Source organism: Phacochoerus africanus, chromosome 10 (assembly GCF_016906955.1).
Source record: "Phacochoerus africanus isolate WHEZ1 chromosome 10, ROS_Pafr_v1, whole genome shotgun sequence".
Lineage (NCBI taxonomy): Eukaryota > Metazoa > Chordata > Mammalia > Artiodactyla > Suidae > Phacochoerus > Phacochoerus africanus.
Window position 1 is genome coordinate 96,647,361 of NC_062553.1, and position 20,370 is coordinate 96,667,730.

Consider the following 20,370-nt stretch of genomic DNA (forward strand, 5'->3'; position numbering starts at 1 on the left):
TGCAAAAGAAGAGAGGTGGAGGGAGGGATCCTAGACAACGTTACCCCGTCAACACCCAATCGGGAGCCCATCTGGCCCCGCCCCCTACCCTCACGTTATTGGCTGAGAGGCCCCCATATGGGCGGGGCCCCCGTGAGGTTGGGGCGGGCAGGGGGCGGGGAGGAGGAGGAAGGCGCTGGCGGGCAGTGATGGCGGCGGGTGATGGGGACGTGAAGCTAGGCACCCTAGGGAGTGGCAGTGAGAGCAGCAGCGACGGCAGCAGCGAGAGCCCAGGCGGCGCGGGAGAGGCAGCAGAAGGGGGCGGTTGGGCGACAGCGGCGTTGGCGCTTCTGACGGGGGGCGGGGAGATGCTGCTGAACGTGGCGCTGGTGGCGCTAGTGCTGCTGGGGGCCTACCGGCTGTGGGTGCGCTGGGGGCGGCGGGGTCTGGGCGCCGGAGCCGGGGCAGGCGAGGAGAGCCCAGCCGCTTCTCTGCCTCGTATGAAGAAGCGGGACTTCAGCTTGGAGCAGCTGCGCCAGTATGACGGGTCCCGCACGCCGCGCATCCTACTCGCGGTCAATGGGAAAGTCTTCGACGTGACCAAAGGCAGCAAGTTCTACGGCCCGGGTGAGGAGTTGGAAGGGGAGGGTGAGGACCCCCTGCAGCTCAAGCGCGACCCCCCTCTGATGGGAGGGCTCGTGGGCACCGGGTTAGTTTGGCAGCCTTCTCGACATCTGGACCCCCGCGCCTTGTCTGCCGCACCTGAGACAGCCCGTCCCAAACCCAACCCAGCCGCGGGCACCTCCAGCGTTTCTCCCCCGAAGTCGGGGTCCCAGTGTTGTCCCAGGAACCAGCTCTCAGTTCTCATCTTTCTCTCTTCCCAACTCTTCTCGCAGCTTTTTCTTGTGCTGAGTTTTAAAAAATCCTTTTAGTTGTCGTCAGTCACCTTGGCCCTCAGACTGTAGCTCCTGGGATGGTAGTGGGCAGGAGAGAAGGAAAATTTCTAAAGTAGGGACCTAAAGTTTTTGGCCCTGTAATTCACAGCTTTCCTTTCTTTACTTTTTTTTTTGCCACTGATGTCCCTTTTCCCTCTACTAGTCCTCATAGGGCCACGTTTAGGTACACGTAGCTCCAAGTCCCAACCCTCTATGAAGTCCGGGTACATAAGCAACACTTCGACCTTAAAAAAAAAATAGTTTTAGTATGGAGACGCTTTCCAAGATTAACAATGAATGTGAGATGAAGCATACCAGAATGCAGATCCTAGTAAATACTGGCAAGGGTATTCGCCCTGAGTTTTGGGGGTGGAGCTCATATACCCAGCAGGCATGCCTGTCCGGTTTCTTTCTCTTTTTCTTTCTTTCTTTTTTTTTTTTTTGGTAGTAGGAAGGCAGGTATTCAAATACACGTTGATTATGACTTATTGTATTTTCACTGAGGAAAGAAAAAGAGCTATAAATTCATACCCCACCCCCACCCCCACCCCGCACCAGTTTTGCAAGCCAAAGGTTTTTGGAACTTTGCGTTTAGAGAGCTGTGTATATTTAGGTTGCTGGTTTAGAAACCCTTCTTTTGCAATGTAGTTATAACATACATTTCCAGATAACACCAATAAACTTCAGACTCATGGAACCTGTTGGCATACCATAAAATTGAGCAACATTGTACATGCTGGTTTTGTAGTTATTCTAAATTTTTAAAAAGTGGCTACAATAAAAATAATAAAATTAGAGACTTAAAGTGACCTGTTATTCAAAAGAATACATCCAAGCCAGGGTAAGTCTAAAAACAAGTTGATTTCCTCTTAATCTGTTAGTATGTGTGATTTATTGACAATTGCAAATTAGTATATACTTCTGATTTCTGTGCTTAGTGGCAGGAAGATACTTTAGAAGTGCTTTGGTGTGTTGTTTGTTATTTGGAATAGAAATAAGAAAGTGGAGATTCTTAGTTGCTTGTATTTTGTGTGCATATCTATGTTCAATGCAAGTCATAGATAAACTACTTGCTTCTGGTTAAGTAAAATGAAAACCAGAAGTCTTCCAACTCATATCAGCTGAAATAGTTAATTTTTTTGTGTGTTTACTTAAAAGAGCTTGTGGGATAATACAATACGGCCAAAGTACATTATTTAAACGGACAGACCAAATTAAATATTTTATTTGATATATTTTTTAAGTCAAGGATTCGCACAGTATGTGTGTTCTGTGGTTAGAAATTGTGTACAGGTTTAGATTTTTAATATAGCGTTTACCCAACCAAAAATGTCTGCCTCTATAGTCCCTATCTAAAATGACAATGAAGCAACCAAAATATTAGTGCAAAGAAGCATACTAGTCTTCACACATTATGCCTTGCCACTATCTGAAAAAAAAAAAAAAGTTAAGAGAAACAGTCATAGACACAGTTTGGCAGTATCCAGTGGCAAAAGTTCTGCAACAGACATTTTACAATTAAGATAAGAGTAGTAGTTATTATGTAGATAGCCTTTGTGTGGCTTGAGCTAGTGACGGAGTTCCTCAGATACAAGAGAAGTCAGTTTTAGGCTAACTTCCACCGATTTCCAGTCCTGATGAAGAGGCTGAGTGATAATCAATTATTTCATTATAAGTATTTGATTAACAACCTAATAGAGATATTTGGAATATTTCATTATTGAAAGGAATCTTAAAGGTAGCCAGAACATCTTATTGGGCTTGGAATATGTTGATATCTCACATTAATAGAAGATATAACACTTGCCAAAAGTCTTCAAGGTATATTTCTGGTTATGAAAACAGACGTAAGTTCAGTTTTGGTTTTAATTTTTTTATTTTCACCTTCAAATCAACTAAGAAATTTTGTAGCAGGATAATTCAGAAGCAGTAATCCTTATCTGAGACTTTTAGTAGCTTGAATGAATTAAGGCAGCCAGAAAACCTAGTTTCTATGCCTAGCCAATATCTACTCCCGTTTCTCAATAATAGAGTTGAAAGTTTGTTTTGTGAGGCTTTTTCTCTGTTGAAAGTATTTTTCTTTTTAGTCATAATTTTTAAAGTTTGGGTTCTTAAAAAATTAAATATTGGCAGTTTCATTTAATGGAGTAAACATATATTGGCAAACAGTTGGCATTGACTACATTCATCGATATTAAATTTAGCACAGTTCAGGCACTTGCCCAGAGTTTGAGGAAAGTGATCATGTTGGAAACAATGAATGTGGGAGGGGAAAGAAAACCAGATTTGTTAAGCAGCTACTACCTCAAATCCATTAATTTGTCATCTCCACAATGCTTTTAGTTACTCAATAAGTTTAGTGAATATTTCTATCTTTCAGATGGAGAGCCCAAGTGTTAGCAATTTGGGGTAAATTGGTTTGGGTCACACAGACATGGCATTCAAACACAGATATATATGACCACAAAGTCTATCTACTCTATTTCAGGTAAACTGCATTCTGGAATAAATTTACAGAGAATCTCCCTGCTTTATTTTTTTATACCTTCTCCTGGTTCCCATAAGGATTTAAAGCCTCAAAGAAAAATACTTTCAATGCTTTATTGTGCTGCTTAATATAGTAGATATGGTTGGAGTTCCTGTTGTGGCTCAGTGGGTTAAGAATCCACCTAGTATCCATGAGGATGTGGGTCTCATCCCTGATCTTGCTAGTGGATTAAGGATCCGGCATTGCTTCAAGCTGCCATGTAGGTTGCAGATGCTGCTCAGATCCCACATTGCTGTGGCTGGGGTAAAGGCCTGCAGCTCCAATTCTACCCCTAGCCTAGGACCTTCCATATGCTGCAGGTGTGGCCCTATTAAAAAAAATAATAATAATAATATATATTATTAGATAGGGTAGCCACAAGCCACATGTGGCTTTTTAAATTTAAATTAATTAAAATTACATATAATTGGAATTTGAGTTTCTCAGTCATATTAGCCACATTTCAAGTGCTTAGTAGTCACATGGCTACCATACTAGACAGCACTCTTGATAGAGTATTTTCATCTTCCAGTAGAGTTCTGTTCAATAGTGTTAATTCTAGAATGAGGACAGAGTAGAAGGAGGAAGAAACTCCACTTTGAGCTTATTATCTCAATTTTCAAACAGCCGTAGCAGATAAATATTGTTCCCATTTTACAAATGTGGAAACAAACTCAGAGACGTTTTGCCCCAAATCAAAGTTCTATGGCAAAACTAGAACTCAAACTCAGTCCAACTGGCTTCACAAGCTGTGTCTTTCACTGTATCACAACATAATTTCACTTTCTAGTTTCATAATAGATGAAGAAGACTCCAACAGATAGTATAATTTTTTAAAAACCTGAGGTAGGAGTTCCCACTGTGGTGCACTGTGGGTTAAGGATCTTGTGCTGCCAAAGCTGTGGTGTAGGTCACAGCTTTGACTTGGGTTCAGTCCCTGGCCCAGGAATTTCCATATGCAATGGTGCAGCCAAAAAATTTTTTTCTTAATAAATAAAATTTGTAGGTAGTATTACTGCAATGGAACTCCACCAAAACAGTGGGTTTTTTTAATTATTTAGAATTGCAAGAAATTACTCTATACAATTGACCTTTCTAATGGTTATCTTCATTTCTGATATTTAGTTATATAGCTTCCCCTTTATTCCATGTACAGTATTCTTTGACATATACCAAAGCTGTTTTCTCCAACGTACTATTTAAATTCCACTGGAAAGAAAAAGTACTGCTTGAGATAACTAATATTTAGGAGACGGAGGAAATGAGCATATATACCTTTCTTGCGTTTCCTCCTGTTTTAACTTTATGTTTAATATGTTAACTTTTATTTATAGTTTGCAGAATTACAGCTGAAGCAAGAGTTGCAACATATAAACAAACCTATTCTTTCATGAATGTCCTATTGACACTACCTAGCTCTCATCCTAGCTTCTTGCTTTGAAGCTAGCTGGGTCTGTAGGGCTAATGCCATACACATTCATTCCCTGCCAGTCAAGACAAAGGGATCAGCTAAATTGTATGATGAATTTTGATACTCTGTTCAAATTTATTAGTTATTTCTAGATACCTACTTGGTTGGCTCCTCTGAGTTCAACATCATTCCATTGTTTTTAATCTGAGGGAATTATATTTGTATTAAATACTACCACAAAGTATAAAAGGAAGGCTTAATATATGAGATCAGAAGATGGTACTGAAGTTGGAGGAAAAGAGTAGATTTAGTAACATCTGAAGTTGGCCATTCTGGTTGTTTTAATAGTTCAATAAGGTGACCTAGACCACTCCTTCCCTATGTACCTGTGACAGACATCAATAAATAACTGCTGTGCTCTTAGAGCCTGCATCCTGTCTCAGGATCTTTAAAACAGGATTTCATCTCCTGTTTTCATCTCAGGCAATTTCTTCTTGGAATTTAAAAGTGGAGATGAAATCCTGTTTTAAGAAGGAATTGCAGAGTTCCCGTCGTGGCTCAGCAGTTAATGAACCCGACTAGTATCCATGAGCACAAGGGTTGGATCCCTGATCTCACTCAGTAGATTAAGGATCATCCCCTGCCATGAGCTGTGGTGTAGGTCACAGAAACAGCTCAGATCCCGCCTTGCTGTGGCTATGGCATAGGCTTGCAGCTACAGCTCCAATTCGACCCCTAGCCTGGGAACCTCCTTATGCCACGGGTGCAGCCTTAAAAAGTCAAAAAAAAAGAAGGAATTGCTTGAATTTCATTGTATTGTTGCCTAGATAAGATGTTTTGAGAAATGAGAGTTCTCGATGTCTTCAAAACATTTGCTTCCCTACCCTCATAGAATTTATGAGGAAAATCATCTGTTGAGAATGATGATCAGCAAGTATTCAATAAATGATTATACTCTGTAATTAAATATGATGTGAAAGGGACTTGTCACTGGATCCTTAACCTGCTGAGCCACCAGGGGACTCTATCCATCCTTTTACTTTCAACCAATCTATTTTTTTTTTTCTTATAAATAACATATACTTGGGTTTTTTCCATTAAATTTAATATCAGTATTGTTTTTTAACAACTCAATCAGTTCATATGTTTTGTCACTATGAGTGTTAGCTTTATTTCTACCGTCTTATTTAGTAGTTTTGCTATACTATTCTTTGCCTTTTCTCCCACCTTTTTTTCCTTCTCAGATTGGTCCTGCCAGTTCTTTTCAGACTGATTTGGCTGTATTCTGTTTCTATTGGTGATTTCATTAATAAAAAACTACCATGTATACAAATGGGGACGATGTCCACTGGAGTTGTGTAGTACACAGCCATAAATTATGGCCCTGGTTAAAAAACTTTAATCCTTCCCCCATCCCATTTTCTGTTTATTAGACTTGTAACTTTTTTGTAACAGTATTTAAGTTTACCAACATAGTTACCATTTTCTTTATTCACTGTCATTTCTTACATCTGTCTCATTTCTTTGTTCAGGATTCCTTTTTTTCCCTCATTTATTTATTTATTTATTGCTTTTTAAGACTACACCCCTGGCTATGAAAGTTCCCAGGCTAGGGGTTGAATCGGAGCTATAGCTGCTGGCCTGCGCCATAGCCACAGCAACACAGGATCCACTGAACGACGTTGGGAACTTGATTTTCATTTTAGTTAGGTATATCTAGATATAAGATTTTCATTTTAGTTAGGTATATCTAGATATAAGATTGTTTTTACCTTTTTTTTCATTTTTAAATTTTTATTTAATAATGTTCTTTTGATTTGTGCCAGACTAAAATCTGAAAATGTTCATTTATTTTAGAAAATTTGAACCCATTATCTCTTCAGTTATTGCCTCCCCCATTCTCATTTTTTCTTCTGAATCTTAGTAGATACACATTAGCTTTCCATTCCATCCTTCATGTCTCTTAATCTTTATGATCCATCTCTTAATTTCTTAATGATTTTAAGAAAACATACTGTATCTCTTTAACCTGCTTCTGTTACCTTATTCTTAGGATGTCATTTCTCATATTTGTTCTGTGTGCTCACTTCTCCATGGTGGTTTGTTTCTTCATACAGTTAAACTCATCTTCAGCAATTGCTGTCTTTTTGTTTCTTGAATATTTTCTGTGATGTGCCATGAGCCCTGGATTGTGGAAGTATGGGGTATGTCCCAAAATACAGCCTCACAGAAGTTTAAAAAGGAAAAAAAAAAAGTTTTATTTGGTAATACATGGCCAGAATAGAAAAATTGTAAAGGCTATATAGTGAAAAATATTCTCCTTCCTATAAGAAGCCACCATGTTCCCTCCCTGGAAGTGAGGAACCAGTCTCAGTATGGAATATTGTTGCAGAGCAAATCTCTGCAAGTGCAAACATGTGGATATGAACTCCCCATCCCCACTCCATGCACTAATTGTAGCATACTCTTCAAATCTATAATATTTTAATATACTGAGAGCCTATCATATCAATATAAAGTGAGCCATTTCATTCTTTTCGATTGTATGACTATATCATACCAGTCAATTTTAACAAACATTTAGGTTGTTTTCCACTCTTCATATTATATGATACTGCTCTAAATATGCTTGTACATAACATTTTAAGCATGTGAGTAAAATCATAATTATCTTTAAAATAAATTCCTAGAAGTAAAATTACTGAGTCTTAGGGTATCGACATTTTTTATTTGGATACTCATTTCTCAAATTGCCCTCCAGAGAAGACCAATTTGTATTCACATGAAAATGCCTATTTCTTACCCTCTTGCCAGAAATGTGATATTAAATTTGTTGGTCTTTGTCGATCTGAGAAGTTAAAATAGTATTTCAATATTAGTTCAATTTACACTTCTCTTTTTCTTGGTGAGGTTGGACATCTTCAAATTTTTGAGTCGCTTAGGTTTCCTTTCCTACAAATTATGTTAATATATTTTTTGCCACCGTTTTTCAGTCATGACTATTTTATAGCTGCTAAGTTTTATATCATACTTAAAGCCTTTTTGCACTTAAAGATTATTTGTAAAAATCTGTGGTCTCGATACTTTTATGGTTTTGGTTACTTTGGGAATTTATTTCGTTTTAAGGCCAAATAAGGATCCAACTTTTGGTTTTTTTTACAAAGGGCTGTTCAATTATCCCAATACCATTTATAGAATAATTTATTTTTCCCAGCCTTTGCTGTATTACCATTACTGTTTGCTAAGTTCCAACAGATTTTTTTAATTTTTTTTATTTTTTATTTTTATGGCTGTACCCACAGCACATGGAAGTTCCTGACCAGGATTGAATTCGAATCTCAGCTGCAGCAACACTGGATCCTTTAACCCACTACACCACGGTGGGGACTCCTCCAACAGATATTTAAATCCATGCAATTTTTTCACCTTAGAATTCTCTTTCTCTGTGTGCCTTGTAAACTCAGGCCCCACTCCACGAATGGAACAGGCCTGGAGTTTTAATTTTTCAAATCCCCTCCTCCTACCCCAGCTGTGAGCCCTGGGGCCAGCCAGGCCATCAGCTCAACCCACAGTATTACTGAGAGCATCCTTCCCAATTTAAATTTTAGAAGCAAGGTTGAGTTTTCAGTTCCTCTTAGAATTATGGTAGTCAAGAGATTATCTAGTTTGACCTCCAATTTTAGGCATGTAAAATTTGCTCAATGTTGAATGTAGGGTGGGGCCTCAAATGCAAGTTGATTTCTTTAAGAGGTATTCTCAGAGTTCCTCTGTGGCTCAGCGGGTTCTGGCATCATTGGTATTATGGCTTGTGTTGCTGCTGTGGTGCAGGTTCAGTCCCTGGCCCATGCTGTGGGCATGGCCAAAAAAAAAAGAAAAAGAGGTATACTCCAGTTTTACCATGCTACATTCTAACTCCTAGGACTTCCTAGAACTAAGTATAAAAAAATATGTATTAGTTGGATTTCATTTAGTCACTTGTACATATTGTCTCCTGGGCCCATTATAATTTTATTTGGAATAAATTACTCAATACCAAGAATTACTAGTTGTTGTTTTTTTTTAACTTGCTTTATGGAGTTGCTGTTGTGGCGCAGCAGAAATGAATCCGACTAGAAACCATTGGGTGGCCAGTTCGATCCCTGGCCTTGCTCAGTGGGTTAAGGATCCAGCATTGCCGTGAGCTGTGGTGTAGATCTCAGGTGTGGCTCAGATCTGGCATTGCTGCGGCTGTGGTGTAGGCCAGCAGCTATAGCTCCGCTGTGGGCACAACCCTAAAAAGACCAAAAAAAAAAAAAAACTTGCTCTAACAATCACAGAAGATAACTGTCAAAACATGCCAGAAAACTGGGCTGATTAAAAACAACAAATTACAAAAAAAAATTAATAATGAACTTAATTAAAAGTTTGTGTCTTAGGGCTGTGGTTTTTGTACCATGGGAAAAACTTCATTCTGGAATTTTCTCCTCTTCATAACCACTAATACAGACACATAATAACCCTAATAGTCACAGAATTATCTGTTACATATTTTAGATGTTGTATTTACTGCCTCCTGGAATTTTCTGCTCATTAAATTATTTTTTAGGAGTTTCTGTTATAGTTCAATGGGTTAAGCACCCAACATAGTGTCCATGAGGATGTGGCCTTGCTCAGGAGGTTAAGGATATGGCATTGCACAAGCTGCAGCTTGGATCTGGTGTGGTTGCGTCGTAAGCCAGCAGCTCCTGTTCAGCCCTTAGTCCTGGAACTTCCATATATTGCAGGTGCATCCCTAAAAAGATTTTTTTAAAAGCTAGATTTTTTTTTTCTGGCTGCACTTCAGCATGTGGGAATTCTCAGGCCAGAGATTGAACCTGCACCCCAGCAGTGACCTGAGCCATAGCAATGACAATTCCAGATCCTTTAACCATCACGTCATTAGGGGATTCTTATTTATTGATTTTTGAACTTTAAAAATTTGTACCATACGTTGTGTTAGCTCTTAAAACTATTAACGAAATCTGAATTCTAACTATTAAAATGTCATTTTTAGTATGTTTAACAATGTCATGGAAGTAAGATTTATCTTTAAAATGATGGCCTCAAATATTTTTTTGTAAGTTCATTTCTGTTTTGACTGAATTGTGCTCATTTTTTGTAGCAGGAATTTTCTTGAAATTATAAATCTAGTTTTGCATTAGCATTATATTTTAGTCTTTGATAAAGCAAGAGTATAATTCTCTTAGTTATTACTGAAATGTTAATGTCTAAATAAGCCTTAATAGTCAAAACAGTAAAAGTAGTTTGTATAAGCTAGCCTTTATTTTTATTTTTACTAAATTATACCACACCTAAAGACCTAATATCATTTAAAATTTGCTTTCCTTGGGTAGTTCTCTGTTACTGTAGTAGTATGGATACCCAAGTGTAGTTATCAATATGGGAATCAGTAACATTTGAATCTGTTATGTAAGGGGAGTTGTGGAAAGAAGAGATATTACTGACTGACTTCTCAGATAGGGTTCTGATTGTGTTAGGGATGCAGAGAAATATACTTTAATTGGACCTCAAATCCCCCTTTGTCTGAGCATCTCATCCTTGTCCAACTGTAGTTCTTAATCTTGATTTAGGTTCTTTATGGTCTTACAGGAAAAGTAAAGAAAATTGTTTTCAAAAAGACCTTTTCGGAAGCTAAATGCTTCCTGAGGGAAATTTGAAACACATGGAGAGAATAGTTTAATATAGTTAGAGGGTGGGGAAATATGTTAATCACTGAATCATTCTTTTCTATTCAAGAGTTAACAAAACATCATCTGTCTAGAATTAGACTTGGACTATTGACTGCTGACTCAAGTTCACTCTTACTAAGTTAGCCAAACCAAGAAAATAACATGTTTTATGAAGTTTTGTTTTCCTAAGGGAAGTTGGCAGAGAATTTTACTAGAGAATGCATTGCTATATAATAGAATACTCAAAGTTGGAGGGTATTCTGACTCCTTTTTTTATAATGATCATCTTTTCTTCTCTCCTCTTTACCATTTGGATGTGCTTTATAGTTGATACTCGGAAGGTATCCTGAAGTCGATTGACTTTTGCAGGCAAGGGAGGTAAATATTTATAACACAATGAAGCTGTTGATTTCTATAGTTTTTTTGTTAATGTTCTTCCATTTTCATTTAACAGGTATTCTGAAATAGCCATTCTCCTGAAATTTTGTGATTAGTGAAATGCTGCAGTTTTCAGGGTTGTCAGTCCATCTTTCAGTTTGTGAGGTCTCTGGATGTTTTCTCAAGATGTGCTCTGTTTGAGGTAGTTAAAAAGTGGAAATCTTCCCAGTTTTTTCAGTGATTTTAGACAAGTCATTGTATGCTTCTGCTTCTGTTCATCTGCCAAGTAGACAGGGCAAAAACGGTCCATTTCACTTTGCAATATAGTGAGAGAAGAAAGTGAGATTATTAGGAAATTCTTTAAAAAGTTGAAATTCTCATTTTATATTTATAGGTTTTTATAGCCCTGATCGGTTTTATTTTTCCTTTTGTGTGTTTGACTCATCACTGTTTTGTAAGCACTCATACAGTCAGCACTGAGACCATATAATGGGATTTTTCTTCATTGTTGTTTCTCAAGAAAAAATATCACTCAAGTCCTGTGTGTGTGTGTGTGTGTGTGTGTGTGTTTCCTCCATCTCCTGAAAACAGCCATTGCCACAAAGCAGAGAGTTATACCAAAAATAAATAAATAAATAAATAAAACCACACCTGCTTTAAGATGGGCTGCTTTTCTTTTCCCTGGGGACTCATCTTGCTTAGTTTTATTTATTTTTTTATTTTTATTTTTTTTAATTTTTTTTAAATTTTTTTGTCATTTTGAGGGCTGCACCTGCAGCATTTGGAGGTTCCCAGGAAGATCTGCGCCAAGTCTGCGATCTACACCACAGCTCACAGCAACGCCATATCCTTAACCCACTGAGCAAGGGCAGGGATCAAACCCGCAAATCTCATGGTTCCTAGTTGGATTCATTTCCTCTGCGCCATGACGGGAACTCCTAGTTTTTCTATTGTAGTTGATTTACAATGTTTCTTACTTAGTGTTAAAAGTTAATGTTTCTCTAAAATAAAAACTTTAAAGAACTTCAGATTTTGCTCTTTAAATAGAAACAATATTGAATTTCTTTCCTTAAATGCTTAATCATACCCTTTTGAATGTTATTTGAGATACAGGGCAAAGTTTGGCCAGTTGTAAATAGTGTCCCATTTTCTTATATAGAAGACAAATTTAAAAGTATAAATGGTAGCCTAAGTTTACATTAATAGAATGATTAAACAAATTATAGCTATATCTATTCAGTAGGAAAATATATGACCATTAAGTGATAATTGTGATAGTCACCTAATATTAAGTAGTGTATGAAAAATAATGGGAAAGCAGCATAAAAAGTACTTTACTGGAAGTATTACCTTTATATTCATGTTAATATATTAATACCTAATAATGCTACTTTTTAAATTTATTGCTAATGCCACTTTTGGTTCCATGCAATAAACTTTTCAGAGAATGAGCTTTTTGCATCCAAGGAACTTTAGGGTGCAGTACTTTCCGTAATTCAAATTAATGTTTATAAATTTTTAAGTAAATTTCTGAATTCTATTCTTTATAGATACTTTTCTGACACATAACAATTTCCTGAATGTTTTCAAATATGAATATGGGTATAATCATTATTTTGCTCATTTAAATATCAATTTCCTTTTTTTTTTACTTGTGTACTTCTCATTAGAAAACTTTATTTTGTTAACTAGAGAATACAGTCTCTTACTGGCCACTCTGTTGCTCATAAGAGTTAAGCCAGTAATTTAGTTTTTAAATTATTTTCTCTAGGAGTTCCCATTGTGGCTCAGCGGAAACAAATCTGACTAGTATGCATGAGGATGCAGGTTTGATCCCTGGCCTCACTCAGCGTTGCTGTGAGCTGTAGTGTAGGTCACAAAAGCGGCTGTGATTCCTCATTGCTATGGCTGTGGTATAGGCCAGCGGCTACATTTCCGATTCAACCCCTAGCCTAAGAACCTTCATATGCCGCAGTTGCAGCCCTAAAAAGACAAAAAAAAATATTTTCTATAAATTACTTTTGACAGAGTTCCGTTGTGGTGCAGTGAGTTAAGGATCTTGCATTGTCATTCAGCAGCTTGGGTTGCTGCTGTGGCATGGGTTTGATCCATGGCCTGGAAATTTCAATATACCGTGCATGTGGCCAAAACAATTAAATTAATAAATTACTTTTGTCATGTATGGATAACTTTGAGACTCAAGGAAGAACTACTTGTAAAATTATGTATTTTGAAGTCTTTTTTTGGCATGTAATTTTTTTTTTTTTAATGTCATCTTTTTTGGGCCACACCCTCAGCATGTGGAGGTTCCCAGGCTGGGGCTCAGATTGGAGCTGTAGCTGTCAGTCTATGCCATAGCTACAGCAGTGTGGGACCCTTAACTGTTAGCATGTAATTCTTAAAACAGCATTTTAAACAGAGAAATCTATGTGGTCTGCTCTGCAGCCTACAATAAAGGAAGAATTAAGTCTTAAAAGGTTTGTACTATAAAATCTTTTTTTTTTTTTTTTTTGCTTTTTAGGGCCATACCTGCCACATATGGAGGTTCCCAGGCTAGGGGTTGAATTGGAGCTACAGTTGCCAGCCTGTGCCACAGCCACAGCAACGCGAGATTGGAGTTGCATCTGCAACCTACACCATATATAACTCACAGCAAAGCTGGATCCTCAGTCCACTGAGCCGGGCCAGGGATCGAACCCGCAACCTCATGGTTCCTAGGTGGATTCATTTCCCCTGCACCATGATGGGAACTCGTGTATTATAAAGTCATTTTTTAAAGAGCCAGACAACCAGTTACATGAAATAAAATTTTCCTCTCCATTCCACAGAAATGTTGCCACTGTTAAGTGCTTGGTTTGTATTCCTGGTGTTTTTTTCTTTGTGCTTATTGATAGCTATGTACTATTTCATTAAAGTAATATGTAACCAATTTTTTTTTTCTTTTTTTTTTTTTTTTGCTTTGTAGGACTGCACCTGCAGCATATGGAAGTTCCCAGGCTAGGAGTCAAATCGGATCTGCAGCTACTGGCCTACTGCATAGCCCCAGCAACGCCAGATCCGAGCCATGTCCGTGACCTACACCACAGCTCATTGCAACACTGGATCCTTAACCCACTGAGAAGCCCACGGATTGAACCCGCATCCTTATGGATACTTATGGGGGTAGTAATGACTGAACCACAATGGGAACTCCAACAGTTTTCTTTTCAATGAAAAGTGTTTGGTCAAAAGGCAGGCTTCCAAGAAATTTCTTCTCATTATCCCATCTAGTGTCTGTGAATGTTTTGAAATTAAGGCTGTTTACAAATACAAGTCATGAGGCTTCTTTGATTTGACTTTTCCCTTTGAGACACTCCAAAATGTTGTTAGGTAATCTGAATAATTCCTTTTTTTCTCCAGCGGGTCCATATGGAATATTTGCTGGTAGGGATGCCTCCAGAGGACTGGCGACATTTTGCCTAGATAAAGATGCACTTAAAGATGAATATGATGATCTCTCAGATTTGAATGCCGTACAAATGGAGAGTGTTCGAGAATGGGAAATGCAATTTAAAGGTACCTTCATTTTGTTGGGTTCTTTGCAAATATTAAATTTATGGCCAAAAAAAATGTACACTATTTCATTAGTCTTTAAGAGACTAAGAATACCATTTTCATTGCTGTCATTATTTGATGATAAACATAGCTATCAATATTATTGATTATTATTATTTATAAAATCCATATTTAAAAATTGACTTGTTATAAACTATAAAATTAATTTCGACATCTTTACTCTTAGAAGGCTTGTTCATTAAGGTATAATTTTTTTAACATAGCTTATATTTAAAACTGAATTGATTACTGATACTGATACCGTAATTTTGGTGTGTTCCAAAATGATTTTATTGATCTTAGCCTCAAACCATAAAGAAAAGGTGTCATTCTCCTTTATACTCTTGTGGCACTCTGGACAGCGGTTTATGTGACCTGTGGATCCATTGGAATAGTTCTTCTTGCTTTTTGGCACATATACTGGATCTGCTGTATGAAGCAGTTCTCCTATCTTATCCTCTTGGTTTGTCAGTTAATTCACTTAATCTGGGTACAAATCCTTGACCAAGAAATGACTAAACATGTTATCACATTGGACATAATGATGTTCTCAAACACCTGCTCAAATAAAACAAGCTACGTAACAGAAACCTAAGAAGAGAGTTTAACAGCAGAAAGAAAAATAATGACTAGGGGCCACACACAAAGACCTCAGAGTACACAGGATAATAAGTTAACAAATGAATTTTTATCTTCTCATTTGGTTTGTTTTCTTTGGGACCACTAGCATGTGTCACATTTTCTTCCCAAGAATATTTCCAGGTTAAATCTACTCTCCATGTGATTTTTCCACATCATGTACTCTTCTCTCCACTTCTTCACCATTTCCATCACCATTTTTTTTTTTTTTTTAAAAACAGCTACACGTGGGGCTTATGTAAGTTCCTGGGCTAGGGAGTCCAGTCAGAGCGGCAGCTGGGGCCATAACCATTCTAACACTGGATTTCATCCAAGCCACATTATGCCACAGCTTGGCAAGGCCGGATCCTTAACCCACTGAGCAAGGCCAGGGATCGAACCCGCATTCTCACAGAGACATCAGATCCTTAACCCACTGAGCCACAACAGGAACGCCACTATTTCCTTTTTGTGGTCTTCTCTAGTCCAAACTAGGGTTCTGTACAAAATCCAATATGTTTATAGATTTTAAATAAAGAATTATTCTGAGACTCACAGTGCATGTTGGAGTTAAACAATTTTCAAAGTACATGTCCTCAGACATATTCCAAGAGCCTGGCATGGGTGACTCCAAGATGGGTCCTAGGTATGCATATTTTTTAAAAAGATCTCCAAGTGATTCTGAAGCAGTGTTCTTGATTAAGAACTGGTTGTATGGGAGTTTCTCTTGTGGCTTAGTGGGTTGAGCACCCTACTAGTATCTATGAGGGACACAAGTTCAATCTGTTGCTTCACTCAGTGGGTTAAAGATCTGGTGTTGGCGCAAGCTGCAGTGTAGTTCACCAACGCAGCTCAGATCTGACATTGCTGTGGTGTAGGTCAGCAGCTGCAGCTCCAGTTCATCCCCTGGCCTGGGAACTTCCATATGCCACAGGTACAGCTCTAAAAAGAAGGGGGTGGGGGTTGGTACTGGTTGTATGGAGCAATCTCCTGCAGAGCTCAATTCCCAAGCTTTATAAGTTCTCTGATCCTGTTTTCTTTTGTTCAAGCCTTACTTGAGTACAAAGACTGGACCAGGTAAGCAAAAGGAAAAACTTAGCTTGTTCTATATGACTCTAAAAGAAGCAAACACCTTCCCTGCTATATAATGGAATAGTGAAACAAATCTGATCACTACTGATTTTCTTTTGATGTATCTTTCAGAAAAATATGATTATGTAGGCAGACTCCTAAAACCAGGGGAAGAACCGTCAGAATATACAGATGAAGAAGATACCAAGGATCACAATAAACAGGATTGAACTTTGTAAACAACCAAAGTCAGGGGCCTTCAGAACTGCAATTCTTAACTCCCTTTCACAGAATGTCCAGCGTCTTTGGGTTTGGTTCACCTGCTGCAAAAAACATTCAACAGATTGTTTGTACAAGCTAAATGAGTCTCACTATGAAGATTTGAATACTAGACATTATTTATGCTGCCAAATTCTTTTGTTGCAGTTGTTTGTAATGTCTGGTGGGGCTTCTTCATCCTGAAAAGGAGACAGGGATCTTTTAAAGAGCAAGAAAGTCACAATATTACTTTTTCCTTTTTTTTCTTTCTTTTTTTTTCCCTTAAATCAAAGACAACCTGATATGTATTTGCTACCTAACTGTACAAATTTCCTCAAAAAACAACAAGTGATTCCTGTTTCATGTGCTGTGTTTTTAACAGTGAGGGAGAGAGGAGACCTGGGGAGGAGAGGTGAGGGTGCACATTAATTTGAGTAGTTAAGGCTACGAAACATTAAAATATGAATTCCCAAACTTTTCTTTTGGGGTTTTGTCAGGGAAAAGAAAAAAACTTTATTTCTAAGAAATCTTTGGAAATTAGAAGAAGTGGATTTAAGTCAAAGCTAATTTCCCAAAAGTAAGTCGTTTGAAACTAGTTTTCATCCCTTTCCTTCCCCTAGATCAAATCAATATTAATTGTGCCTTATTTCACTTACATAGACTTGAATTATTTTTAGGGAAAAGCCCTTATGTGAATTCAGAAGTCACTACAAGCAGCATTGAGACTGAAGTTGGAATATTCTGTTGACTGCAAAACCTTGATATCATTCTGTGTGTATAGAATGTAAAAGGAATACTCAGTGTTACTGCCGTATATGTTAATATACACAAACTTAATTAGCATTGTTAATGGCCAAATGGATTCTCCCATGCTTCTCTCTTTTCAAAAAAAAAAATTGAGAAACAAATCAACAACTCTATCCCCCAACAGCTGCCTAATTTAAGGAGTCTGACTCTCACATCTCACTGGTGTGGGTGCATGGGGCTGTAGTGTGGATGTCGTATGGGTGTGTCAGAGAGTGTGTGAGAGTACCTTGGAAGGGACTCTGCAGATACTGTAAATACCCATACCATTTTAATAAAGCATGTACCGTAAACCAAAATAAGCTTGAGTTGGACTTTATATACAAACTATAAGCCAGTGCATTATAATATGGTGGTCAAGATTGTGCACCTGATTCAAGATAAGGAAAAATCTTGGACGTGAAAAGCAGGCACTGTTTAACCAAGTTGTACACATTGTACCACATTCACTGTAACTTTAGGAAGAAATTCCACTTTGTGGAACATTCTCAAGAGATCTGAGGTTATTCAGGTAAGAACTGATATATAAAAATGTACATATTTTTACTTTATATTTTGATGCCAACTGATTATACTAGAAGTACTAGCACTCCAGTGGTAGTTATTGAACACAAAACAATAGAGGATATTATACTGATAGGTATTAAATTCTTCTGTTAGTTTGAAAAAGCCCTTACTAAAAGCCCTATATATGTCCATTTGATTTCATCATGCCTATTTCAGTTCTCAATTGGAGACAAACTATGCCAAAAAAGTCACCAGTTAGAAAAAAGAATTTTGCTTGATGGGTATAAGATACACAGAAGCCATCGAAGAAAGAGGAACTTTTAACTGCAATAATAAGCTAAAGTATGTAAGATACTACATTCTATTATATTCAATCTTGGAACATTTTGTAGAAAATAATGAACTTCAGCCAAATCCTTGCTGAAGACTGGTTGCAGCAACTGAAGAGTGTTGGTAAATGCTTTGTGTGTTTTTATGTAAAATATTTTCTAAACAGATTTGTTAAAGTATGTGTTGCCCTCTGAAGTAAACTGATATATAATATATATATATGTCAGTTGAGCCTAAAGTTAAGTAAATCTACATTTGTGAATAGAGAAACTAAATATTCAGTAAAAATTATGCAGTCTGTTAAGAAAAATGAGTAATTTTGTGTTTGGAATTTGAAATAAACAGTGTTCTATGGACAATTCCTCAGTTTCAGTTGAGTGTTCTCATTCTCAGGTAGTTTGATAGCCAGTCACTGAGTAAAGGGGTGGGGGCTGAGGTATTGTTGCTGTTTTCCCTAACTTAGGTGATTATTAGAACCATGTGACATATTTACAATACAAATTCAAGTTACACAAATGACCCCTGAACAATAGGATTTGAACTGTTTGGGTCGTTTATTTGCAGGTTTTCTTCAATAAATAGGTACTACAGTACTTCACAATACACATTTGGTTGAATCTGAATGTGGAACTGCAGATTCAGAGGGCTATTTGGGAATTTCACTCAGTGGGTGGCAACCTCTGAACCCCCACCTGATGTTCAGGGGTCAGCTGTGTTCTCTGCCACCTACTTAAAATGACTAACTGTAGATAATTTGGGCCTGATTCTTTGTTAAGATTTTTTGGTTTTAGTTTGTTTTGGCTGCAGCTACAGCAGGCAAAAATTACCAGGCAGGGATCAAATCTGCACTGCAGCTGTAACTAGAGCGACGGCAGTGGCAATGCTGGATCCTTAACCCGCTGAGCCATGAGGGAAGTCCTGTATTTGGTTTTGTATCATTCTCTAAACTCCCATAGCATTTCTGAGGTAAAAAATAGGGATTTCACATAAAAATTTGATTTTTTAGGGAGTTCCCATTGTGGCTCAGCAGAAATGAATCTGATGTGAAGACGCAGGTTCGATCCCTGGCCTTGCCCAGTGGGTTAAGGATCCAGTGTTGCCATGAGCTGTGGTGTAGTTTGCAGACGCAGCTCAGATCTGGTGTGGCTGTGGCTGTGGCATAGGCCAGCAGCTCTAGCTCCAAATAGACCCCTAGCCTAGGAACCTTCATATGCCGCAACTGCAGCCCTAAAAAGCAAAAAAAAAAAAAAAATCATAGGGGTTCCCTGGCAGCTCAGGTTAAGCATCTGGCATTGTCTGCTGTGGTGCGGTTCTCTGGCCTAGGGATTTCCACATGCCATAGGCACAGCCAAAAAATAAAATTTATAAAATTTGTTAAGTTGCTTTGAGCATAGTGGAAATAAGTTGAATATTGTAATGATGATTCTTTTTCTCTAATGAATTAAAAGTAACAAATATTCAAAGATAGCTTTTAAGTATGTAGGTTCCATTAAGGTCAGACATCAATTAGGAAGGTGACATTAATCACAGATAATGATCTATCTTTTACGGCAAAGAAGTTCATGAAAAAAAAGTTCAAGTGAAATCCACCCAACTCTTACTGTTTTAAGGCAAGATTCCTCATTCCCAGGCAATGTCAGAAAAACCTGTACTTTCTTACACACTCCTGAGTCAGACTTTGAGGAGTCCCTGGGCTAGATTTCAGCTTTGCATTTTTTCTACCATCCCTAGTGACATTTGGGCTGCCTGGGATTACTCCATTCAGGAGAGCACTTGATGTGCTATGAACACTGATATATTCACAAGAGATTTTTCTGTCTTAACTGTATTTGCATAGGGCCCAACTAAACCAAATTGTAAAGTTTAAATATTTCCATACTTTTGAAAACATGATTTATAATTCCTCCATAGTATTGTTAGTAAAAATGAAGGATAATATATATATATGGTATGGTGCCTAATGGGTTAAAGAGCAGTTTGGAAGATAAATTCAACAGAATTTAACTGCTTTTGTACAGTTATGATAGTAATACATATTCAGTGTACATAAAAGGATTGAGAAAATAAGACAACCAAAAATTGAGTTAAGCAAAGTTAACCTTTTTCCACATCTCTCCTGACACACAGGATCATAATGCATTCTCTGAGGCTTCAGACTTGAGGTATCCATTCAGTTGTGCAGGCCATTTCTACCTGGAACCTCAACTTGAAATTGTCATCTTCCTCCCAGACTTGCTCCCACTCATATTC

At 37.8% G+C, this 20,370-nt stretch overlaps 1 protein-coding gene across 1 annotated transcript; it reads left to right on the forward strand.

Annotated features, from left to right (window-relative positions):
* Positions 1 to 137: 137 nt before the first annotated feature.
* On the forward strand, positions 138 to 17,582 carry PGRMC2 (progesterone receptor membrane component 2). The gene is made up of 3 exons (XM_047798902.1): positions 138 to 606; positions 14,338 to 14,493; positions 16,354 to 17,582. Exons 1-3 carry the CDS (start codon positions 189 to 191, stop codon positions 16,449 to 16,451), a joined length of 672 nt encoding a protein of 223 aa, XP_047654858.1. The 5' UTR covers positions 138 to 188; the 3' UTR covers positions 16,452 to 17,582.
* Positions 17,583 to 20,370: the final 2,788 nt, after the last annotated feature.

Bases quoted from the DNA above. Each gene is read 5' to 3' on its own strand.
- PGRMC2 (XM_047798902.1), top strand. From the start codon at position 189: ATGGCGGCGGGTGATGGGGACGTGAAGCTAGGCACCCTAGGGAGTGGC. The intron at 607-14,337 runs GTGAGGAGTTGG...TTTTTTCTCCAG, and splicing joins CAGCAAGTTCTACGGCCCGG to CGGGTCCATATGGAATATTT. The intron at 14,494-16,353 runs GTACCTTCATTT...TGTATCTTTCAG, and splicing joins ATGGGAAATGCAATTTAAAG to AAAAATATGATTATGTAGGC.